The sequence below is a fragment of the Eucyclogobius newberryi genome, unplaced genomic scaffold, assembly GCF_026437365.1.
Source record: "Eucyclogobius newberryi isolate DKJ021-1_F unplaced genomic scaffold, fEucNew1.0.hap1 SCAF_685, whole genome shotgun sequence".
In the NCBI taxonomy this organism is placed as follows: domain Eukaryota; kingdom Metazoa; phylum Chordata; class Actinopteri; order Gobiiformes; family Gobiidae; genus Eucyclogobius; species Eucyclogobius newberryi.
In genome coordinates, this window is record NW_027316373.1 from 1 (window position 1) to 24,487 (window position 24,487).

The window sequence follows — 24,487 nt, forward strand, 5'->3', positions numbered from 1 at the left end:
TGCTGGTGCCAGAGTCAGGACTAAACATGGAGCGGCCTCCTGCTGGTGCCAGAGTCAGGACTAAACATGGAGCGGCCTCCTGCTGGTGCCAGAGTCAGGACTAAACATGGACCGGCCTCCTGCTGGTGCCAGAGTCAGGACTAAACATGGAGCGGCCTCCTGCTGGTGCCAGGTGCCAGAGTCAGGACTAAACATGGACCGGCCTCCTGCTGGTGCCAGAGTCAGGACTAAACATGGAGCGGCCTCCTGCTGGTGCCAGAGTCAGGACTAAACATGGACCGGCCTCCTGCTGGTGCCAGAGTCAGGACTAAACATGGAGCGGCCTCCTGCTGGTGCCAGAGTCAGGACTAAACATGGAGCGGCCTCCTGCTGGTGCCAGAGTCAGGACTAAACATGGACCGGCCTCCTGCTGGTGCCAGAGTCAGGACTAAACATGGAGCGGCCTCCTGCTGGTGCCAGAGTCAGGACTAAACATGGACCGGCCTCCTGCTGGTGCCAGAGTCAGGACTAAACATGGAGCGGCCTCCTGCTGGTGCCAGAGTCAGGACTAAACATGGAGCAGCCTCCTGCTGGTGCCAGAGTCAGGACTAAACATGGACCGGCCTCCTGCTGGTGCCAGAGTCAGGACTAAACATGGACCGGCCTCCTGCTGGTGCCAGAGTCAGGACTAAACATGGTCCGGCCTCCTGCTGGTGCCAGAGTCAGGACTAAACATGGAGCGGCCTCCTGCTGGTGCCAGAGTCAGGACTAAACATGGAGCGGCCTCCTGCTGGTGCCAGAGTCAGGACTAAACATGGTCCGGCCTCCTGCTGGTGCCAGAGTCAGGACTAAACATGGAGCGGCCTCCTGCTGGTGCCAGAGTCAGGACTAAACATGGAGCGGCCTCCTGCTGGTGCCAGAGTCAGGACTAAACATGGTCCGGCCTCCTGCTGGTGCCAGAGTCAGGACTAAACATGGAGCGGCCTCCTGCTGGTGCCAGAGTCAGGACTAAACATGGAGCGGCCTCCTGCTGGTGCCAGAGTCAGGACTAAACATGGTCCGGCCTCCTGCTGGTGCCAGAGTCAGGACTAAACATGGAGCGGCCTCCTGCTGGTGCCAGAGTCAGGACTAAACATGGTCCGGCCTCCTGCTGGTGCCAGAGTCAGGACTAAACATGGAGCGGCCTCCTGCTGGTGCCAGAGTCAGGACTAAACATGGTCCGGCCTCCTGCTGGTGCCAGAGTCAGGACTAAACATGGTCCGGCCTCCTGCTGGTGCCAGAGTCAGGACTAAACATGGAGCGGCCTCCTGCTGGTGCCAGAGTCAGGACTAAACATGGTCCGGCCTCCTGCTGGTGCCAGAGTCAGGACTAAACATGGTCCGGCCTCCTGCTGGTGCCAGAGTCAGGACTAAACATGGTCCGGCCTCCTGCTGGTGTGAAACAGGTTCTACTCTTCAAATCTAAGCTAAAAACAGTTTTGTTTTGCTGCGTCAGATACATTTGGATTTGAGGCGTTTTTTATTTTTGGTTTAGTTAATTTGATTGTATTTCTGTTTCTTTTGTTTGAAATGTGTTCCACAAATAAACTCAACGAATCATCAGGAGAAGACGTAATGTGACATAGTTCTCTTGTCTTTTAGTCTCATCTCAAACCAGGACTAAACCAGGACTGAACCAGGTCTAAACCAGGACTAAACCAGGACTAAACCAGGACTAAACCAGGACTAAACCAGGACTGAACTAGGACTAAACCAGGTCTAAACCAGGACTAAACCAGGACTAAACCAGGTCTAAACCAGGACTAAACCAGGACTAAACCAGGACTAAACCAGGACTAAACCAGGACTGAACTAGGACTAAACCAGGTCTAAACCAGGTCTAAACCAGGACTAAACCAAGTCTAAACCAGGTCTAAACCAGGACTAAACCAAGTCTAAACCAGGTCTAAACCAGGACTAAACCAGGACTAAACCAGGACTAAACCAATTCTAAACCAGGTCTAAACCAAGACTAAACCAATTCTAAACCAGGACTAAACCAGACCTGGTTCAGTCCTGATTTAGTCCTGGTTTTGCTAATCTTTTGCCTGTAATTGCTTTCTTTATAAACACAGCTGTGGCGCTCGGTAAACGCTGATTCAATATTGGTTCAAAGCGGGCGTGGCCCTCACCTCCGGCTCCACTTTGGTCGGCTGCAAAACGAACAACTGCAGCGCTGAAAGACAGACAGGCAGAGGTCAGGAGGACAGCACTCTGCCCCAGGGCGGACGCGGCGGCGGAGTCTCACCTCCATCGAACAGAGCGAGGAACGCCAGGATCAGGAACGGAGCGGTTTTCCCCACAAACTCGTACAAGACGCTGCCGAACGGCGGTCCAACTGAAGACAGAAGAGACGAGTCAGAGACGAGTGAGAGACGAGTCAGAGACGAGTGGGAGACGAGTGGGAGACGAGTGGGAGACGAGTGGGAGACGAGTGGGGGAGACGAGTCAGAGACGAGACGGAGACGAGTCGGAGACGAGTCGGAGACGAGTCAGAGACGAGTGGGAGACGAGTGGGAGACGAGTGGGAGACGAGTGGGAGACGAGTGGGAGACGAGTGGGGGAGACGAGTCAGAGACGAGACGGAGACGAGTCGGAGACGAGTCGGAGACGAGTGGGGGAGACGAGTGGGGGAGACGAGTCAGAGACGAGACGGAGACGAGTCGGAGACGAGTCGGAGACGAGTCGGAGACGAGTCGGAGACGAGTCGGAGACGAGTCGGAGACGAGTGGGAGACGAGTGGGAGACGAGTGGGGGAGACGAGTCAGAGACGAGTGGGGGAGACGAGTCAGAGACGAGTCGGAGACGAGTGGGAGACGAGTCAGAGACGAGTGGGAGACGAGTGGGAGACGAGTGGGAGACGAGTCGGAGACGAGTGGGAGACGAGTGGGAGACGAGTCGGAGACGAGTGGGAGACGAGTCGGAGACGAGTCGGAGACGAGTGGGAGACGAGTGGGAGACGAGTGGGGGAGACGAGTCGGAGACGAGTCGGAGACGAGTCGGAGACGAGTCGGAGACGAGTCGGAGACGAGTGGGAGACGAGTGGGAGACGAGTGGGAGACGAGTCGGAGACGAGTCGGAGACGAGTCGGAGAAGAGTGTGAGACGAGTCGGAGACGAGTGGGAGACGAGTGGGCGAGACGAGTCGGAGACGAGTCGGAGACGAGGTGAGACGAGTCGGAGACGAGTGAGAGACGAGTCGGAGACGAGTGGGAGACGAGTGGGAGACGAGTCGGAGACGAGTGGGAGCAGGTGGGAGACGAGTGGGAGACGAGTCGGAGACGAGTCGGAGACGAGTCGGAGACGAGTCGGAGACGAGTGGGAGACGAGTGGGGGAGACGAGTCGGAGACGAGTCGGAGACGAGTCGGAGACGAGTGGGAGACGAGTGGGAGACGAGTGGGAGACGAGTGGGGGAGACGAGTCGGAGACGAGTCGGAGACGAGTGGGAGACGAGTCAGAGACGAGTGGGAGACGAGTAGGAGACGAGTGGGAGACGAGTCAGAGACGAGTCGGAGACGAGTCGGAGACGAGTGGGAGACGAGTGGGGGAGACGAGTCAGAGACGAGTCGGAGACGAGTGGGAGACGAGTGGGAGACGAGTGGGAGACGAGTCGGAGACGAGTCGGAGACGAGTCGGAGAAGAGTGTGAGACGAGTCGGAGACGAGTGGGAGACGAGTGGGCGAGACGAGTCGGAGACGAGTCGGAGACGAGGTGAGACGAGTCGGAGACGAGTGGGAGACGAGTGGGAGACGAGTCGGAGACGAGTGGGAGCAGGTGGGAGACGAGTGGGAGACGAGTCGGAGACGAGTCGGAGACGAGTCGGAGACGAGTGGGAGACGAGTGGGGGAGACGAGTCGGAGACGAGTCGGAGACGAGTCGGAGACGAGTGGGAGACGAGTGGGAGACGAGTGGGAGACGAGTGGGGGAGACGAGTCGGAGACGAGTCGGAGACGAGTGGGAGACGAGTCAGAGACGAGTCAGAGACGAGTGGGAGACGAGTAGGAGACGAGTGGGAGACGAGTCAGAGACGAGTCGGAGACGAGTCGGAGACGAGTGGGAGACGAGTGGGGGAGACGAGTCAGAGACGAGTCGGAGACGAGTGGGAGACGAGTGGGGGAGACGAGTCGGAGACGAGTCGGAGACGAGTCGGAGACGAGTGGGAGACGAGTCGGAGACGAGTGGGAGACGAGTGGGAGACGAGTCGGAGACGAGTGGGAGACGAGTGGGAGACGAGTGGGAGACGAGTGGGAGACGAGTCGGAGACGAGTCGGAGACGAGTCGGAGACGAGTCGGAGACGAGTCGGAGACGAGTGTGAGACGAGTCGGAGACGAGTGGGAGACGAGTGGGAGACGAGTCGGAGACGAGTCGGAGACGAGTCGGAGACGAGTCGGAGACGAGTGGGGGAGACGAGTCAGAGACGAGTCGGAGACGAGTCGGAGACGAGTGGGAGACGAGTGGGAGACGAGTGGGAGACGAGTCGGAGACGAGTCGGAGACGAGTCGGAGACGAGTCGGAGACGAGTGTGAGACGAGTCGGAGACGAGTGGGAGACGAGTGGGCGAGACGAGTCGGAGACGAGTCGGAGACGAGGTGAGACGAGTCGGAGACGAGTGGGAGACGAGTCGGAGACGAGTGGGAGACGAGTCGGAGACGAGTCGGAGACGAGTGTGAGACGAGTCGGAGACGAGTCGGAGACGAGTGGGAGACGAGTGGGAGACGAGTGGGAGACGAGTCGGAGACGAGTGGGGGAGACGAGTCGGTGACGAGTCGGAGACGAGTGGGAGACGAGTGGGAGACGAGTCAGAGACGAGTCAGAGACGAGTGGGAGACGAGTGGGAGACGAGTGGGAGACGAGTCAGAGACGAGTCGGAGACGAGTCAGAGACGAGTCAGAGACGAGTGGGAGACGAGTGGGAGACGAGTGGGAGACGAGTCAGAGACGAGTCGGAGACGAGTCGGAGACGAGTGGGAGACGAGTGGGGGAGACGAGTCGGAGACGAGTCGGAGACGAGTGGGAGACGAGTGGGGGAGACGAGTCGGAGACGAGTGGGAGACGAGTGGGAGACGAGTGGGAGACGAGTGGGAGACGAGTCGGAGACGAGTCGGAGACGAGTGTGAGACGAGTCGGAGACGAGTGGGAGACGAGTGGGAGACGAGTCGGAGACGAGTCGGAGACGAGTGGGAGACGAGTGGGGGAGACGAGTCAGAGACGAGTCGGAGACGAGTCGGAGACGAGTCGGAGACGAGTGGGAGACGAGTGGGAGACGAGTGGGAGACGAGTCGGAGACGAGTGGGAGACGAGTCGGAGACGAGTCGGAGACGAGTCGGAGACGAGTGGGAGACGAGTGGGGGAGACGAGTCGGAGACGAGTCGGAGACGAGTCGGAGACGAGTCGGAGACGAGTGTGAGACGAGTGTGAGACGAGTCGGAGACGAGTGGGAGACGAGTCGGAGACGAGTCGGAGACGAGTGGGAGACGAGTGGGGGAGACGAGTCGGAGACGAGTGGGAGACGAGTCGGAGACGAGTCGGAGACGAGTGGGAGACGAGTGGGGGAGACGAGTCGGAGACGAGTCGGAGACGAGTGGGAGACGAGTCGGAGACGAGTGGGAGACGAGTGGGAGACGAGTCGGAGACGAGTGGGAGACGAGTCCGAGACGAGTGGGAGACGAGTGGGAGACGAGTGGGGGAGACGAGTCGGAGACGAGTCGGAGACGAGTCGGAGACGAGTGGGGGAGACGAGTCGGAGACGAGTGGGAGACGAGTGGGAGACGAGTGGGAGACGAGTCGGAGACGAGTCGGAGACGAGTGGGAGACGAGTGGGAGACGAGTCGGAGACGAGTGGGAGACGAGTGGGAGACGAGTGTGAGACGAGTCGGAGACGAGTGGGAGACGAGTCGGAGACGAGTGGGAGACGAGTGGGGGAGACGAGTCGGAGACGAGTGGGAGACGAGTCGGAGACGAGTCGGAGACGAGTGGGAGACGAGTGGGAGACGAGTCGGAGACGAGTCGGAGACGAGTGTGAGACGAGTCGGAGACGAGTGGGAGACGAGTCGGAGACGAGTGGGAGACGAGTCGGAGACGAGTCGGAGACGAGTGGGAGACGAGTGGGGGAGACGAGTCGGAGACGAGTGGGAGACGAGTCGGAGACGAGTCGGAGACGAGTGGGAGACGAGTGGGGGAGACGAGTCGGAGACGAGTGGGAGACGAGTGGGAGACGAGTGGGAGACGAGTGGGAGACGAGTGGGAGACGAGTCGGAGACGAGTGGGAGACGAGTCGGAGACGAGTGGGAGACGAGTGGGGGAGACGAGTCGGAGACGAGTCGGAGACGAGTGTGAGACGAGTGTGAGACGAGTCGGAGACGAGTGGGAGACGAGTCGGAGACGAGTCGGAGACGAGTGGGAGACGAGTGGGGGAGACGAGTCGGAGACGAGTGGGAGACGAGTCGGAGACGAGTCGGAGACGAGTGGGAGACGAGTCGGAGACGAGTCGGAGACGAGTCGGAGACGAGTGGGAGACGAGTATGAGACGAGTCGGAGACGAGTCGGAGACGAGTGGGAGACGAGTGGGAGACGAGTGGGAGACGAGTCGGAGACGAGTCGGAGACGAGTGTGAGACGAGTCGGAGACGAGTGGGAGACGAGTCGGAGACGAGTGGGAGACGAGTCGGAGACGAGTCGGAGACGAGTGGGAGACGAGTGGGGGAGACGAGTCGGAGACGAGTGGGAGACGAGTCGGAGACGAGTCGGAGACGAGTGGGAGACGAGTGGGGGAGACGAGTCGGAGACGAGTGGGAGACGAGTCGGAGACGAGTGGGAGACGAGTGGGAGACGAGTGGGAGACGAGTGGGAGACGAGTCGGAGACGAGTCGGAGACGAGTGGGAGACGAGTGGGGGAGACGAGTCGGAGACGAGTCGGAGACGAGTCGGAGACGAGTCGGAGACGAGTGGGAGACGAGTGGGGGAGACGAGTCGGAGACGAGTCGGAGACGAGTGGGAGACGAGTGGGGGAGACGAGTCGGAGACGAGTCAGAGACGAGTCGGAGACGAGTCGGAGACGAGTCGGAGACGAGTGGGAGACGAGTGGGAGACGAGTGGGAGACGAGTGGGGGAGACGAGTCGGAGACGAGTCGGAGACGAGTCGGAGACGAGTCGGAGACGAGTGGGAGACGAGTCGGAGACGAGTGGGAGACGAGTGGGAGACGAGTGGGAGACGAGTGGGAGACGAGTCGGAGACGAGTCGGAGACGAGTCGGAGACGAGTGTGAGACGAGTCGGAGACGAGTCGGAGACGAGTGGGGGAGACGAGTGGGAGACGAGTGGGAGACGAGTCGGAGACGAGTGGGAGACGAGTGGGAGACGAGTGGGAGACGAGTCGGAGACGAGTCGGAGACGAGTCGGAGACGAGTCGGAGACGAGTGTGAGACGAGTGTGAGACGAGTGGGAGACGAGTCGGAGACGAGTGGGAGACGAGTGGGAGACGAGTGGGAGACGAGTCGGAGACGAGTGGGAGACGAGTGGGAGACGAGTCGGAGACGAGTCGGAGACGAGTGGGAGACGAGTGGGAGACGAGTGGGAGACGAGTCGGAGACGAGTGGGAGACGAGTGGGAGACGAGTCGGAGACGAGTCGGAGACGAGTCGGAGACGAGTGGGAGACGAGTGGGAGACGAGTCGGAGACGAGTCGGAGACGAGTGGGAGACGAGTGGGAGACGAGTCGGAGACGAGTCGGAGACGAGTGGGAGACGAGTGGGAGACGAGTCGGAGACGAGTGGGAGACGAGTCGGAGACGAGTGGGAGACGAGTGGGAGACGAGTCGGAGACGAGTCGGAGACGAGTGGGAGACGAGTCAGAGACGAGTCAGAGACGAGTCAGAGACGAGTCGGGGAGACGAGTCGGAGAGACGAGTCGGGGAGACGAGTCGGGGAGACGAGTCGGGGAGACGAGTCGGGGAGACGAGTCGGAGAGACGAGTCGGGGAGACGAGTCTGAGACGAGTGGGAGACGAGTCAGAGAGACGAGTCGGACACGAGTCGGGGAGACGAGTCGGGGAGACGAGTCGGGGGGACGAGTCGGGGGGACGAGTCGGGGGGACGAGTCGGGGAGACGAGTGGGAGACGAGTCGGAGACGAGTGGGAGACGAGTGGGAGACGAGTCGGAGGCGAGTGGGAGACGAGTGGGAGGCGAGTCGGAGACGAGTCGGAGACGAGTCGGAGACGAGTGGGAGACGAGTGGGAGACGAGTCGGAGACGAGTGGGAGACGAGTCGGAGACGAGTCGGAGACGAGTCGGAGACGAGTGGGAGACGAGTCGGAGACGAGTGTGAGACGAGTTGGAGACGAGTGGGAGACGAGTGGGAGACGAGTCGGAGAGACGAGTCGGAGACGAGTCGGGGAGACGAGTCGGGGAGACGAGTCGCTGAGACGAGTCGGGGGGACGAGTCGGGGAGACAAGTCGGAGACGAGTGGGAGACGAGTCAGAGAGACGAGTCGGAGACGAGTCAGAGACGAGTCGGGGAGACGAGTCGGGGAGACGAGTCGGGGAGACGAGTCGCTGAGACGAGTCGGGGGGACGAGTCGGAGAGACGAGTCGGGGGAGACGAGTCGGGGAGACGAGTCGGGGAGACGAGTCGGGGACGAGTCGGAGAGATGAGTCGGGGAGACGAGTCGGGGACGAGTAGGGGAGACGAGTCGGAGAGACGAGTCGGGGAGACGAGTCGGAGAGACGAGTCGGGGAGACGAGTCGGGGACGAGTCGGAGAGACGAGTCGGGGAGACGAGTGGGAGACGAGTGGGAGACGAGTCGGAGACGAGTCGGAGGCGAGTGGGAGACGAGTGGGAGGCGAGTCGGAGACGAGTCGGAGACGAGTCGGAGACGAGTGGGAGACGAGTGGGAGACGAGTCGGAGACGAGTGGGAGACGAGTCGGAGACGAGTCGGAGACGAGTCGGAGACGAGTGGGAGACGAGTCGGAGACGAGTGTGAGACGAGTTGGAGACGAGTGGGAGACGAGTGGGAGACGAGTCGGAGAGACGAGTCGGAGACGAGTCGGGGAGACGAGTCGGGGAGACGAGTCGCTGAGACGAGTCGGGGGGACGAGTCGGGGAGACAAGTCGGAGACGAGTGGGAGACGAGTCAGAGAGACGAGTCGGAGACGAGTCAGAGACGAGTCGGGGAGACGAGTCGGGGAGACGAGTCGGGGAGACGAGTCGCTGAGACGAGTCGGGGGGACGAGTCGGAGAGACGAGTCGGGGGAGACGAGTCGGGGAGACGAGTCGGGGAGACGAGTCGGGGACGAGTCGGAGAGATGAGTCGGGGAGACGAGTCGGGGACGAGTAGGGGAGACGAGTCGGAGAGACGAGTCGGGGAGACGAGTCGGAGAGACGAGTCGGGGAGACGAGTCGGGGACGAGTCGGAGAGACGAGTCGGGGAGACGAGTGGGAGACGAGTTGGAGAGACGAGTCGGAGATGAAGGAATTAAATTTTCCGTAAAACTGACCGAGCACGCCCATGGCCAGGCCGCCCAGAGCGATGCCAATGGCGTGTCCTCTTTCCTCATCGTCTGTGTAAACGCTCGCCAGCATCCCCATCCCTGAAACGCTCAAGAAACATGAACGTGAACCACGTCTGAGCGACACCTGAGCGAATCCTGAGCAAATCCTGAGCGACACCTGAGCGGATCCTGAGCGAGGCCTGAGCGACACCTGAGCGGATCCTGAGCGAGGCCTGAGCGACACCTGAGCGGATCCTGAGCGACACCTGAGCGAATCCTGAGCAAGGCCTGAGCGACACCTGAGCGGATCCTGAGCGAGGCCTGAGCGACACCTGAGCGAATCCTGAGCGACACCTGAGCGAATCCTGAGCGAGGCCTGAGCGAGGCCTGAGCGGATCCTGAGCGAGGCCTGAGCGAGGCCTGAGCGACACCTGAGCGAATCCTGAGCGAGGCCTGAGCGAGGCCTGCGCAAATCCTGAGCGAGGCCTGAGCGACACCTGAGTGACACCTGAGCAAATCCTGAGCGAGGCCTGAGCGACACCTGAGCAAATCCTGAGCGACACCTGAGCGAATCCTGAGCGAGGCCTGAGCGACACCTGAGAGAATCCTGAGCAAGGCCTGAGCGACACCTGAGCGACACCTGAGCGAATCCTGAGCGAGGCCTGAGCGACACCTGAGCGACACCTGAGCAAATCCTGAGCAAGGCCTGAGCGACACCTGAGCAAATCCTGAGCGAATCCTGAGCGACACCTGAGCGACACCTGAGCGAGGCCTGAGCGACACCTGAGCGAATCCTGAGCGAGGCCTGAGCGACACCTGAGCGAATCCTGAGCGACACCTGAGCGAATCCTGAGCGAGGCCTGAGCGACACCTGAGCGAATCCTGAGCGAGGCCTGAGCGAGGCCTGAGCGACACCTGAGCAAATCCTGAGCGAGGCCTGAGCAAATCATGAGCGACACCTGAGCGAATCCTGAGCGAGGCCTGAGCGACACCTGAGCAAATCCTGAGCGAGGCCTGAGCGACACCTGAGCGATATCTGAACGAATCCTGAGCGACACCTGAGCGAATCCTGAGCGAGGCCTGAGCGACACCTGAGCGACACCTGAGCAAATCCTGAGCAAGGCCTGAGCGACACCTGAGCAAATCCTGAGCGACACCTGAGCAAATCCTGAGCAAGGCCTGAGCGACACCTGAGCAAATCCTGAGCGAATCCTGAGCGACACCTGAGCGAGGCCTGAGCGACACCTGAGCGACACCTGAGCGAGGCCTGAGCGACACCTGAGCGGATCCTGAGCGACACCTGAGCGACACCTGAGCGAGGCCTGAGCGACACCTGAGCGATATCTGAACGAATCCTGAGCGACACCTGAGCGAATCCTGAGCGAGGCCTGAGCGACACCTGAGCGACACCTGAGCAAATCCTGAGCAAGGCCTGAACGACACCTGAGCAAATCCTGAGCAAGGCCTGAGCGACACCTGAGCAAATCCTAAGCGAATCCTGAGCGACACCTGAGCGACACCTGAGCGAGGCCTGAGCGACACCTGAGCGAGGCCTGAGCGACACCTGAGCGACACCTGAGCGAGGCCTGAGCGACACCTGAGCGACACCTGAGCGAGGCCTGAGCGACACCTGAGCGACACCTGAGCGAGGCCTGAGCGACACCTGAGCGACACCTGAGCGAGGCCTGAGCGACACCTGAGCGAGGCCTGAGCGACACCTGAGCGACACCTGAGCGAGGCCTGAGCGACACCTGAGCGAGGCCTGAGCGACACCTGAGCGACACCTGAGCGAGGCCTGAGCGACACCTGAGCGAGGCCTGAGCGACACCTGAGCGAGGCCTGAGCGACACCTGAGCGACACCTGAGCGAGGCCTGAGCGACACCTGAGCGAGGCCTGAGCGACACCTGAGCGACACCTGAGCGAGGCCTGAGCGACACCTGAGCGAGGCCTGAGCGACACCTGAGCGACACCTGAGCGACACCTGAGCGAGGCCTGAGCGACACCTGAGCGAGGCCTGAGCGACACCTGAGCGACACCTGAGCGAGGCCTGAGCGACACCTGAGCGAGGCCTGAGCGACACCTGAGCGAGGCCTGAGCGACACCTGAGCGACACCTGAGCGAGGCCTGAGCGACACCTGAGCGAGGCCTGAGCGACACCTGAGCGACACCTGAGCGAGGCCTGAGCGACACCTGAGCGAGGCCTGAGCGACACCTGAGCGAGGCCTGAGCGACACCTGAGCGACACCTGAGCGAGGCCTGAGCGAGGCCTGAGCGAGGCCTGAGCGAGGCCTGAGCGAGGCCTGAGCGACACCTGAGCGAGGCCTGAGCGACACCTGAGCGAGGCCTGAGCGACACCTGAGCGAGGCCTGAGCGACACCTGAGCGACACCTGAGCGAGGCCTGAGCGAGGCCTGAGCGAGGCCTGAGCGAGGCCTGAGCGAGGCCTGAGCGACACCTGAGCGACACCTGAGCGAGGCCTGAGCGAGGCCTGAGCGACACCTGAGCGAGGCCTGAGCGACACCTGAGCGAGGCCTGAGCGACACCTGAGCGACACCTGAGCGAGGCCTGAGCGAGGCCTGAGCGACACCTGAGCGAGGTGTTACCTGCGACCGAAGAGCAGGAGGAGCCGACTCCCTGCAGAGATCGAGCCAGAAACAGCAGAGCGTAACTGGAGGAAAAGGCGAACACTGCAGAGAAAAGAGGACGTTCAGGAGAAAAAAGGACAAACTGGACTAAATGTGAGCGAGAGACACCGACTGATGGTCGACAGGAACATGATGCAGAAGCCGGCAAAGATGGGGATCTGGTACCCGATCCTGCAAGACACGACACAAATGAGGACTAAACCAGGACTAAACCAGAGCTAAACCAGGGCTAAACCAGGACTAAACCAGGGCTAAACCAGGACTAAACCAGGACTAAACCAGGACTAAGCCAGGACTAAACCAGGGCTAAACCAGGGCTAAACCAGGTCTAAACCAGGACTAAACCAGGACTAAACCAGGGCTAAACCAGGACTAAACCAGAGCTAAACCAGGACTAAACCAGGACTAAACCAGGACTAAACCAGGACTAAACCAGGACTAAGCCAGGACTAAACCAGGGCTAAACCAGGACTAAACCAGGACTAAACCAGGACTAAGCCAGGACTAAACCAGGGCTAAACCAGGACTAAACCAGGACTAAACCAGGACTAAACCAGGGCTAAACCAGGACTAAACCAGGGCTAAACCAGGACTAAACCAGGACTAAACCAGGACTAAACCAGGACTAAACCAGGACTAAGCCAGGACTAAGCCAGGACTAAACCAGGGCTAAACCAGGACTAAACCAGGGCTAAACCAGGACTAAACCAGGACTAAACCAGGACTAAACCAGGACTAAGCCAGGACTAAACCAGGGCTAAACCAGGACTAAACCAGGACTAAACCAGGACTAAGCCAGGACTAAACCAGGGCTAAACCAGGACTAAACCAGGACTAAACCAGGACTAAACCAGGGCTAAACCAGGACTAAACCAGGGCTAAACCAGGACTAAACCAGGACTAAACCAGGACTAAACCAGGACTAAGCCAGGACTAAGCCAGGACTAAACCAGGGCTAAACCAGGACTAAACCAGGGCTAAACCAGGACTAAACCAGGACTAAACCAGGACTAAACCAGGACTAAACCAGGACTAAGCCAGGGCTAAACCAGGGCTAAACCAGGACTAAACCAGGACTAAACCAGGACTAAACCAGGACTAAACCAGGTCTAAACTAGGACTAAACTAGGACTAAACTAGGACTAAACTAGGACTAAACCAGGACTAAACCAGGACTAAACCAGGACTAAACCAGGACTAAACCAGGACTAAACCAGGGCTAAACCAGGACTAAACCAGGACTAAACCAGGACTAAAGCAGGGCTAAACCAGAACTAAACCAGGGCTAAACTAGGACTAAAGCAGGACTAAACCAGGTCCAAACAGGACCATGGATGGTCTGGTCTTGGCGCCTGCTTCAGGCCCAGATGTTCATAACGTGATAAAGTCAGACTCATGTTCTTCGTCCTCTTGACCGCTCTTGACAGACGACGTTTAAAGCTGGATTGATGTTTTCTGATTAATCAGGTTTAAAACACAAACGCGCACTTCCTGGTTCTGTTTTATGCATCAAATCACACCATCGCAACGAGCCACATTTACATAACGCCTGGGCACGTCCTCCTGTGTGTCGGATGCCCTCCCGTCCACATGAGTCCACATTCAGACCTGCTTCTCCTCTTTATTCCCCGTTTGAGTGAATGTTGTGTCTTTGTGTGTGAGTCACGACGACAAGGACGAGTCAAGGCAAATGAAGCGTTCAGCCCGAAGAGCCAGAGCCACTTACGGCACCACAATTCTGACGTGTGTGAGGGGCGTGGCTAAAGCTAGTGTGTGTGAGGGGCGTGGCTAAAGCTAGTGTGTGTGAGGGGCGTGGCTAAAGCTAGTGTGTGTGAGGGGCGTGGCTAAAGCTAGTGTGTGTGAGGGGCGTGGCTAAAGCTAGTGTGTGTGAGGGGCGTGGCCCCCTGGCCCCGTGGCCCCGCCCTCACCTGTTGGTCAGAGGGCCAATGAAAGGGTTGGTGATGAGCTGGACCGTGGCTTTGGAGGCGAAGAGCAGTCCCACTTTGACGTTCTCGTTGACCAGACTGGAGCGGGACAGGGGACAGTCCGAGGCGTTTCCCTGGACGGGGCCTGGGTCAGGACTCGGACTGGGGCCCGTGGAGAGCGAGGAGTTGGACGAGGACGACTTGACACTGTTGTCGTACAGAGACACGATGTTCTGGAAGGATCCGGAGGAGCTGATGTTCTGAGCAGGTTCAGGTTTGTCCAACTGATACAAGTAGTTTGGGATTATGGGAACTGTAACGAGAACCAGAACCAGAACCATAATCAGAACCATAATCAGAACCATAATCAGAACCATGATCAGAACCAGAACCAGAACCATAATCAGAACCATAATCAGAACCATAATCAGAACCATGATCAGAACCATAATCAGAACCAGAACCAGAACCATAATCAGAACCATAATCAGAACCATAATCAGAACCATGATCAGAACCAGAACCAGAACCATAATCAGAACCATAATCAGAACCATAATCAGAACCATGATCAGAACCATAATCAGAACCAGAACCAGAACCATAATCAGAACCATAATCAGAACCATAATCAGAACCATGATCAGAACCATAATCAGAACCATAATCAGAACCATGATCAGAACCATAATCAGAACCATAATCAGAACCATGATCAGAACCATAATCAGAACCAAAATCAGAACCATAATCAGAACCAGAACCAGAAAAGGTTTATTCTCATTGTCAATGAACAGATTTCACAAACAGAGGAACTTGTCCTGATTCAACATGAAACAAATGAACAAAGATAAAACAAATAGAAACAATTTAAATCTAATAAAGGATGAAAATAAAAAGGCTTAATATTCAAAAAATGAACAGTTCAGTTACAGATGAAGAGCAGAAAGTGACAGTGATTAAGAAGTGTTCATGAGTCATGAGGGGAGTGGCCTCCTCCTGAGGGGAGTGGCCTCCTCCTGAGGGGAGTGGCCTCCTCCTGAGGGGAGTGGCCTCCTCCTGAGGGGAGTGGCCTCCTGCAGCTGATCATCTTCTCATTAGAGGGCGCTGTAGTCTCTGTTTTTCCCTGTCTGTGGCTCCAGCCTACCGTACGGTGATGGAGGAGGTGATGGAGGAGGTGATGGAGGAGGTGATAGAGGAGGTGGTGGAGGAGGTGATGGAGGAGGTGATGGAGGAGGTGATGGAGGAGGTGATAGAGGAGGTGGTGGAGGAGGTGATGGAGGAGGTGATGGAGGAAGTGAGGGAGGAGGTGATAGAGGAGGTGATGTAGGAGGTGATGGAGGAGGTGATGGAGGAGGTGATAGAGGAGGTGGTGGAGGAGGTGGTGGAGGAGGTGATGGAGGAGGTGATAGAGGAGGTGGTGGAGGAGGTGGAAGAGGAGGAGGTGATGGAGGAAGTGAGGGAGGAGGTGATGGAGGAGGTGATAGAGGAGGTGGTGGAGGAGGAGGTGAGGGAGGAGGTGATGGAGGAGGTGGTGGAGGAGGTGGTGGAGGAGGTGGTGGAGGAGGAGGTGAGGGAGGAGGTGATGGAGGAGGTGGTGGAGGAGGTGGTGGAGGAGGTGGTGGAGGAGGAGGTGAGGGAGGAGGTGATGGAGGAGGTGATGGAGGAGGTGATGGTCGTGTAGAACTGCTCCATCATCATCTTGTCTTTCTTCAGCTGCTGCAGGAAGAACATCCTCTGCTGGAGCTGATGGAGGCTCCTCCCACTTGAGGTCCTGGTGATGGAGGCTCCTCCCACTTGAGGTCCTGGTGATGGAGGCTCCTCCCACTTGAGGTCCTGGTGATGGTGGCTCCTCCCACTTGAGGTCCTGGTCGTGGTGGCTCCTCCCACTTGAGGTCCTGGTGGTGGAGGCTCCTCCCACTTGAGGTCCTGGTGGTGGTGGCTCCTCCCACTTGAGGTCCTGGTAGTGGTGGCTCCTCCCACTTGAGGTCCTGGTGATGGAGGCTCCTCCCACTTGAGGTCCTGGTGGTGGTGGCTCCTCCCACTTGAGGTCCTGGTGATGGAGGCTCCTCCCACTTGAGGTCCTGGTGATGGAGGCTCCTCCCACTTGAGGTCCTGGTGATGGAGGCTCCTCCCACTTGAGGTCCTGGTGGTGGTGGCTCCTCCCACTTGAGGTCCTGGTGATGGAGGCTCCTCCCACTTGAGGTCCTGGTGATGGAGGCTCCTCCCACTTCTCTCACTTGAGGTCCTGGTGATGGAGGCTCCTCCCACTTCTCTCACTTGAGGTCCTGGTGATGGAGGCTCCTCCCACTTGAGGTCCTGGTGGTGGTGGCTCCTCCCACTTGAGGTCCTGGTGATGGTGGCTCCTCCCACTTGAGGTCCTGGTGATGGAGGCTCCTCCCACTTGAGGTCCTGGTGATGGAGGCTCCTCCCACTTGAGGTCCTGGTGATGGAGGCTCCTCCCACTTGAGGTCCTGGTGATGGTGGCTCCTCCCACTTGAGGTCCTGGTGGTGGTGGCTCCTCCCACTTGAGGTCCTGGTGGTGGAGGCTCCTCCCACTTGAGGTCCTGGTGGTGGTGGCTCCTCCCACTTGAGGTCCTGGTGGTGGTGGCTCCTCCCACTTGAGGTCCTGGTGATGGAGGCTCCTCCCACTTGAGGTCCTGGTGATGGAGGCTCCTCCCACTTGAGGTCCTGGTGATGGTGGCTCCTCCCACTTGAGGTCCTGGTGGTGGTGGCTCCTCCCACTTGAGGTCCTGGTGGTGGTGGCTCCTCCCACTTGAGGTCCTGGTGGTGGTGGCTCCTCCCACTTGAGGTCCTGGTGATGGAGGCTCCTCTCACTTGAGGTCCTGGTGATGGAGGCTCCTCCCACTTCTCTCACTTGAGGTCCTGGTGGTGGTGGCTCCTCCCACTTGAGGTCCTGGTGATGGAGGCTCCTCCCACTTGAGGTCCTGGTGGTGGTGGCTCCTCCCACTTGAGGTCCTGGTGATGGAGGCTCCTCTCACTTGAGGTCCTGGTGATGGAGGCTCCTCCCACTTGAGGTCCTGGTGATGGAGGCTCCTCCCACTTGAGGTCCTGGTGGTGGTGGCTCCTCCCACTTGAGGTCCTGGTGGTGGTGGCTCCTCCCACTTGAGGTCCTGGTGATGGAGGCTCCTCCCACTTGAGGTCCTGGTGATGGAGGCTCCTCTCACTTGAGGTCCTGGTGATGGAGGCTCCTCCCACTTGAGGTCCTGGTGATGGAGGCTCCTCCCACTTGAGGTCCTGGTGGTGGTGGCTCCTCCCACTTGAGGTCCTGGTGGTGGTGGCTCCTCCCACTTGAGGTCCTGGTGGTGGTGGCTCCTCCCACTTGAGGTCCTGGTGATGGAGGCTCCTCCCACTTGAGGTCCTGGTGATGGAGGCTCCTCCCACTTGAGGTCCTGGTGATGGTGGCTCCTCCCACTTGAGGTCCTGGTGGTGGTGGCTCCTCCCACTTGAGGTCCTGGTGGTGGTGGCTCCTCCCACTTGAGGTCCTGGTGGTGGTGGCTCCTCCCACTTGAGGTCCTGGTGATGGAGGCTCCTCTCACTTGAGGTCCTGGTGATGGAGGCTCCTCCCACTTCTCTCACTTGAGGTCCTGGTGGTGGTGGCTCCTCCCACTTGAGGTCCTGGTGATGGAGGCTCCTCTCACTTGAGGTCCTGGTGATGGAGGCTCCTCCCACTTGAGGTCCTGGTGGTGGTGGCTCCTCCCACTTGAGGTCCTGGTGATGGAGGCTCCTCTCACTTGAAGTCCTGGTGATGGTGGCTCCTCCCACTTGAGGTCCTGGTGATGGAGGCTCCTCCCACTTGAGGTCCTGGTGGTGGTGGCTCCTCCCACTTGAGGTCCTGGTGATGGAGGCTCCTCCCACTTGAGGTCCTGGTGATGGAGGCTCCTCCCACTTGAGGTCCTGGTGGTGGTGGCTCCTCCCACTTGAGGTCCTGGTGGTGGTGGCTCCTCCCACTTGAGGTCCTGGTGATGGAGGCTCCTCCCACTTGAGGTCCTGGTGGTGGTGGCTCCTCCCACTTGAGGTCCTGGTGGTGGTGGCTCCTCCCACTTGAGGTCCTGGTGATGGAGGCTCCTCTCACTTGAGGTCCTGGTGATGGAGGCTCCTCTCACTTGAGGTCCTGGTGATGGAGGCTCCTCCCACTTCTCTCACTTGAGGTCCTGGTGATGGAGGCTCCTCTCACTTGAGGTCCTGGTGATGGAGGCTCCTCCCACTTGAGGTCCTGGTGATGGTGGGGGGGGCTCTGGGTTGTTACAGCTCCTCATCCCTGTCCCATATGAGCCCGATGAGGATGAGGGTGGTGTCGTCATGGCGATGAGGATGAGGGTGGTGTCGCAAGAAGCAGGAAGCAGAAAGCAGAACGACACAGGAGTCTTAGGCGTCAGGGCAGAGGAACCAGGAACCAAACAAAACAATCAATGGCACTTTGAATAGAAGTTGGGTCAGAATAATCCTAAACACGTTATTGAGACGTTCTTCATAAAGGGTGTGAGCAGGAGCTTCAGATTGAAACTCACCCACGACGGTCATGAGCATGTTGTCCAGCAGCAGAGCCACGAACACGATGAACAGGATCAGCTTCCTGGACCGGTGCTCCTCACGAAGCCACTGTCGCAGCCAGCAGAGAGACTCCAGCGCCATCGCCACGGAAACGCTGCAGAGACGTGCCAAGGTGTGAGGGAGGAGCAGGAGTCTGAGGGAGGAGCACAGGTGTGAGGGAAAACACAAATGTGAGGAAGGAGCACGAGTCTGAGGGAGGAGCACGAATGTGAGGAAGGAGCACGAGTCTGAGGGAGGAGCACGAATGTGAGGAAGGAGCACGAGTCTGAGGGAGGAGCACGAATGTGAGGAAGGAGCACGAGTCTGAGGGAGGAGCACGAATGTGAGGGAGGAGCACGAATGTGAGGGAGGAGCACGAGTCTGAGGGAGGAGCACGAATGTGAGGGAGGAGCACGAGTCTGAGGGAGGAGCACGAATGTGAGGGAGGAGCACGAATGTCAGGGAGGAGCACGAGTCTGAGGGAGGAGCACGAGTCTGAGGGAGGAGCACGAGTGTGAGGGAGGAGCACGAGTCTGAGGGAGGAGCACGAGTGTGAGGAAGGAACATGACTCTGAGGGAGGTGCACGAATCTGAGGGAGGAGCACAAATGTCAGGGAGGAGCAGGATTCTGAGGGAGGAGCACGAGTCTGAGGGAGGAGCACGAATGTGAGGAAGGAGCAGGAGTGTGAGGGAGGCGCACGAGTGTAAGGGAGGGGCACGTATGTGAGGGAGGAGCACGAGAGACTCCAGCGCCATCGACACGGAAACGCTGCAGAGACATGCCCAAGGTGTGAGGGAGGCGCAGGAGTCTGAGGGAGGAGAATGAATGTGAGGGAGGAACACGAATGTGGGGGAGGAGCAGGAGTCTGAAGGAGGCGCACGAGTCTGAGGAAGGAGCTCGAGTGTGAGGGAGGAACACGAGTGTGAGGGAGGCGCACGAATTTGAGGAAGGAGCAGGAGTGTGAGGGAGGCGCACGAGTGTCAGGGAGGCGCACGAGTGTAAGGGAGGGGCACGTATGTGAGGGAGGAGCACGAGTCTGAGGGAGGAGCACGAGTCTGAGGGAGGAGCGTGAATGTGAGGGAGGAGCACGAGTGTGAGGGAGGGGCACGTATGTGAGGGAGGAGCACGAGAGACTCCAGCGCCATCGACACGGAAACGCTGCAGAGACATGCCCAAGGTGTGAGGGAGGCGCAGGAGTCTGAGGGAGGAGAATGAATGTGAGGGAGGAACACGAATGTGGGGGAGGAGCAGGAGTCTGAAGGAGGCGCACGAGTCTGAGGAAGGAGCTCGAGTGTGAGGGAGGAACACGAGTGTGAGGGAGGCGCACGAATTTGAGGAAGGAGCAGGAGTGTGAGGGAGGCGCACGAGTGTCAGGGAGGCGCACGAGTGTAAGGGAGGGGCACGTATGTGAGGGAGGAGCACGAGTCTGAGGGAGGAGCACGAGTCTGAGGGAGGAGCGTGAATGTGAGGGAGGAGCACGAGTGTGAGGGAGGTGCACGAGTCTGAGGGAGGCGCAGGAGTGTAAGGGAGGGGCACGTATGTGAGGGAGGAGCACGTGTCTGAGGGAGGAGCATGAATGTGAGGGAGGAGCATGAATGTGAGGGAGGAACACGAATATAAGGGAGGAGTGGAAGTCTGAGGGAGGAGCACGAATGTGAGGGAGGTGCACGAGTTTGAGGGAGGAGCACGAATGTGAGGGAGGAGCACGAGAGACTCCAGCGCCATCGACACGGAAACGCTGCAGAGACGTGCCCAAGGTGTGAGGGAGGCGCAGGAGTCTGAGGAAGGAGCACAAATGTGAGGGAGGAACACGAATCTGAGGGAGGTGCACGAATATGAGGGAGGAGCAGGGGTCTGAGGGAGGAGCACAAGTATGAGGGAGGAGCAGGAGTCTGAGAGTGGAGCACAAATATGAGGGAGGAGCATGAATATGAGGGAGGAGCACTAGTGTGAGGGAGTAGAAAGAATCTGGGGGAGGAGAAATAATCTTACAGAGGAGGACGAATTTACGAATTTGAGGGAGGAACAGGAATATGAGGGAGGAGAACGAATGTAAGGGAGGAGCACAAGTCTGATGGAGGAGAACAAATGTGAGGGAGGAGTACGAATGTGAGGGAGGAGCTAGAATATGAGGGAGGAGCTAGAATATGAGGGAGGAGCACGAATGTGAGGGAGGAGCTAGAATATGAGGGAGGAGCACGAATGTGAGGGAGGAGCTAGAATATGAGGGAGGAGCACGAATGTGAGGGAGGAGCTAGAATTTGAGGGAGGAGCGATAATCTGAGGGAGGAGCACAAGTCTGAGGTAGGAGCACAAATGTGAGGAAGGAGCACGAGTCTGAGGGAGGAGCAAAAATGTGAGGGAGGAGCACGAATCTGAGGGAGGTCACGAGTCTGAGGGAGGAGCACGAGTGTGAGGGAGGAGCAACAATCTGGGGGTTGAGCAAAAATCTGGGGGAGGAGCACGAATGTGAGGGTGGAGCACAAGTCTGATGGAGGAGCACAAATGTGAGGGAGGAGTACGAATGTGAGGGAGGAGCTAGAATATGAGGGAGGAGCACGAATGTGAGGGAGGAGCAAGAATTTGAGGGAGGAGCGATAATCTGAGGGAGGCGCACGAATCTGAGGGAGGAGCACAAGTCTGAGGGAGGAGCAAAAATGTGAGGGAGGAGCACGAGTCTGAGGGAGGAGCAAAAATGTGAGGGAGGAGCACGAATCTGAGGGAGGTCACGAGTCTGAGGGAGGAGCACGAGTGTGAGGGAGGAGCAACAATCTGGGGGTTGAGCAAAAATCTGGGGGAGGAGCACGAATGTGAGGGAGGAGCATGAATGTGAGGGAGGAACACGAATATAAGGGAGGAGTGGAAGTCTGAGGGAGGAGCACGAATGTGAGGGAGGCGCACGAGTTTGAGGGAGGAGCACGAATGTGAGGGAGGAGCACGAGAGACTCCAGCGCCATCGACACGGAAACGCTGCAGAGACGTGCCCAAGGTGTGAGGGAGGCGCAGGAGTCTGAGGAAGGAGCACAAATGTGAGGGAGGAACACGAATCTGAGGGAGGTGCACGAATATGAGGGAGGAGCAGGGGTCTGAGGGAGGAGCACAAGTATGAGGGAGGAGCAGGAGTCTGAGAGTGGAGCACAAATATGAGGGAGGAGCATGAATATGAGGGAGGAGCACTAGTGTGAGGGAGTAGAAAGAATCTGGGGGAGGAGAAATAATCTTACAGAGGAGGACGAATTTACGAATTTGAGGGAGGAACAGGAATATGAGGGAGGAGAACGAATGTAAGGGAGGAGCACAAGTCTGATGGAGGAGAACAAATGTGAGGGAGGAGTACGAATGTGAGGGAGGAGCTAGAATATGAGGGAGGAGCTAGAATATGAGGGAGGAGCACGAATGTGAGGGAGGAGCAAGAATTTGAGGGAGGAGCGATAATCTGAGGGAGGCGCACGAATCTGAGGGAGGAGCACAAGTCTGAGGTAGGAGCACAAATGTGAGGAAGGAGCACGAGTCTGAGGGAGGTCACGAGTCTGAGGGAGGAGCACGAGTGTGAGGGAGGAGCAACAATCTGGGGGTTGAGCAAAAATCTGGGGGAAGAGCACGAATGTGAGGGTGGAGCACAAGTCTGATGGAGGAGCACAAATGTGAGGGAGGAGTACGAATGTGACGGAGGAGCACAAATGTGAGGGAGGACAAAGAATCTGAGGGAGGAGCAGGAGTCTGAGGGAGGAGAATGAAAGTGAGGGAGGAACACGAATATGAGGGAGGAGCAGGAGTCTGAGGGAGGCGCACGAGTCTGAGGGAGGCGCACGAGTCTGTGGGAGGAGCACGAATGTGAGGGAGGAGCACGAGTCTGAGGGAGGAGCACGAATGTCAGGGAGGAGCACGAGTCTGAGGGTGGCACACGAGTCTAAGGGAGGAACACGAATGTGAGGGAGGAGCAGGAGTCTGAGGGAGGCGCACGAGTCTGAAGGAGGAGCACGAATGTGAGGGAGGCGCACGAGTTTGAGGGAGGGGCACGAGTCTGAAGGAGGAGCACGAATGTGAGGGAGGAGCACGAGTCTGAGGTAGGAGCACAAATGTGAGGGAGGAACACGAATCTGAGGGAGGTGCACGAATCTGAGGGAGGAGCACAAATGTGAGGGAGGAGTACGAATGTGACGGAGGAGCACAAATGTGAGGGAGGACAAAGAATCTGAGGGAGGAGCAGGAGTCTGAGGGAGGAGAATGAAAGTGAGGGAGGAACACGAATATGAGGGAGGAGCAGGAGTCTGAGGGAGGCGCACGAGTCTGAGGGAGGCGCACGAGTCTGTGGGAGGAGCACGTGTGTGAGGGAGAAACACGAATGTGAGGGAGGAACACGAGTTTGAGGGATTAACGCGAATTTGAGGGAGGCGCAGGAGTCTGAGGGACGAACACAAGTGTGAGGGAGGAGCACGATTCTGAGGGAGGAGCACGAATGTGAGGGAGGACCACGAGTGTGAGGGAGGCGCACGAGTCTGAAGGAGGAGCACGAATGTGAGGGAGGAGCACGAGTCTGAGGGAGGAGCACGAATGTCAGGGAGGAGCACGAGTCTGAGGGTGGCACACGAGTCTAAGGGAGGAACACGAATGTGAGGGAGGAGCAGGAGTCTGAGGGAGGCGCACGAGTCTGAAGGAGGAGCACGAATGTGAGGGAGGCGCACGAGTTTGAGGGAGGGGCACGAGTCTGAAGGAGGAGCACGAATGTGAGGGAGGAGCACGAGTCTGAGGTAGGAGCACAAATGTGAGGGAGGAACACGAATCTGAGGGAGGTGCACGAATCTGAGGGAGGAGCATGAGTGTTAGGGAGGAGCACAAGTCTGATGGAGGAGCACGAATGTGAGGGAGGAGCACGAGTGTGAGGGAGGAGCACAAGTCTGAGGGAGGGGCACGAATGTGAGGGAGGAGAAAGAATTTGAGGGAGGAGCACGAGTCTGAGGGAGGAGCACGAATGTGAGGGAGCAGCACGAGTGTGAGGGAGGTGGATGAATATGAGGAAGGAGCACGAGTCTGAGGGAGGAGCAAAAATGTGAGGGAGGTGCTCGAATCTGAGGGAAAACGTACAAATCTGCTGGAGGCGCACAAATCTGAGGGAAAACGCACAAACTCTGAGGGAGGGGCACGAATGTGAGGGAGGAGCACAAGTCTGAGGGAGGGGCACGAATGTGAGGGAGGAGCACAAGTCTGAGGGAGGGGCATGAATCTGAGGGAGGCGCACAAATCTGGGGGAGGCGCACAAATCTGAGGGAAAACGCACAAATCCGAGGGAGGCGCACAAATCTCAGGGAGGCGCACGAATCTCAGGGAGGTGCATGAATCTGAGGGAGGTGCACAAATCTGATGGAGGCGCAATAATCTCAGGGAAGCGCATGAATCTGAGGGAGGCGCAAAAATCTGGGGGAGGTGCATGAATCTGAGGGAGGCGCACGAATCTCAGGGAGGCGCACAATCTGAGGGAAAACACACAAACTCTGATGGAAAACGCACAAATCTCAGGGAAAATGCAAATATAAAAAAGAAAATGCACAAATCAGATGCAAAAACGCACAAATCAGAGGGAAAATGCACAAATCAGGGAAAACACACAAACCTGAGGAAAAAGGCAAAAAAGAAAATCTGAGGAACAAAAGACAAAAACTCTGGCAAAAAGTCGGAATAAAAATCCACAGAGGATTTCACACAAAAAAAATGTAAATGTCCAAAAATCTCAAAAAACTTTTCAAAAACAGAGGGCAAAAAAATACAAATTATTGTTGTCCTGGTTTGGAGCTTTTTTAGTCCGAAAAATGCACAGTTAAGACCTGTTCTTAGTCCGGGTTAAATCCTCAGTTTATCCTGGTTC

At 58.3% G+C, this 24,487-nt stretch overlaps 1 protein-coding gene across 1 annotated transcript; it reads right to left on the reverse strand.

The window, feature by feature from the left end:
- Positions 1-2,149: 2,149 nt before the first annotated feature.
- On the reverse strand, positions 2,150-18,743 carry LOC140348420 (synaptic vesicular amine transporter-like; the record flags this gene model as incomplete). Its single annotated transcript, XM_072434346.1, has 7 exons — positions 18,602-18,743; positions 14,073-14,382; positions 12,257-12,315; positions 12,103-12,186; positions 9,506-9,598; positions 2,266-2,355; positions 2,150-2,193 (listed from the first exon to the last, which is right to left on the reverse strand). Coding segments are annotated over exons 1-7 (804 nt in total), but the record flags the coding sequence as incomplete, so codon positions are not given.
- Between the last annotated feature and the right edge of the window lie 5,744 nt (positions 18,744-24,487).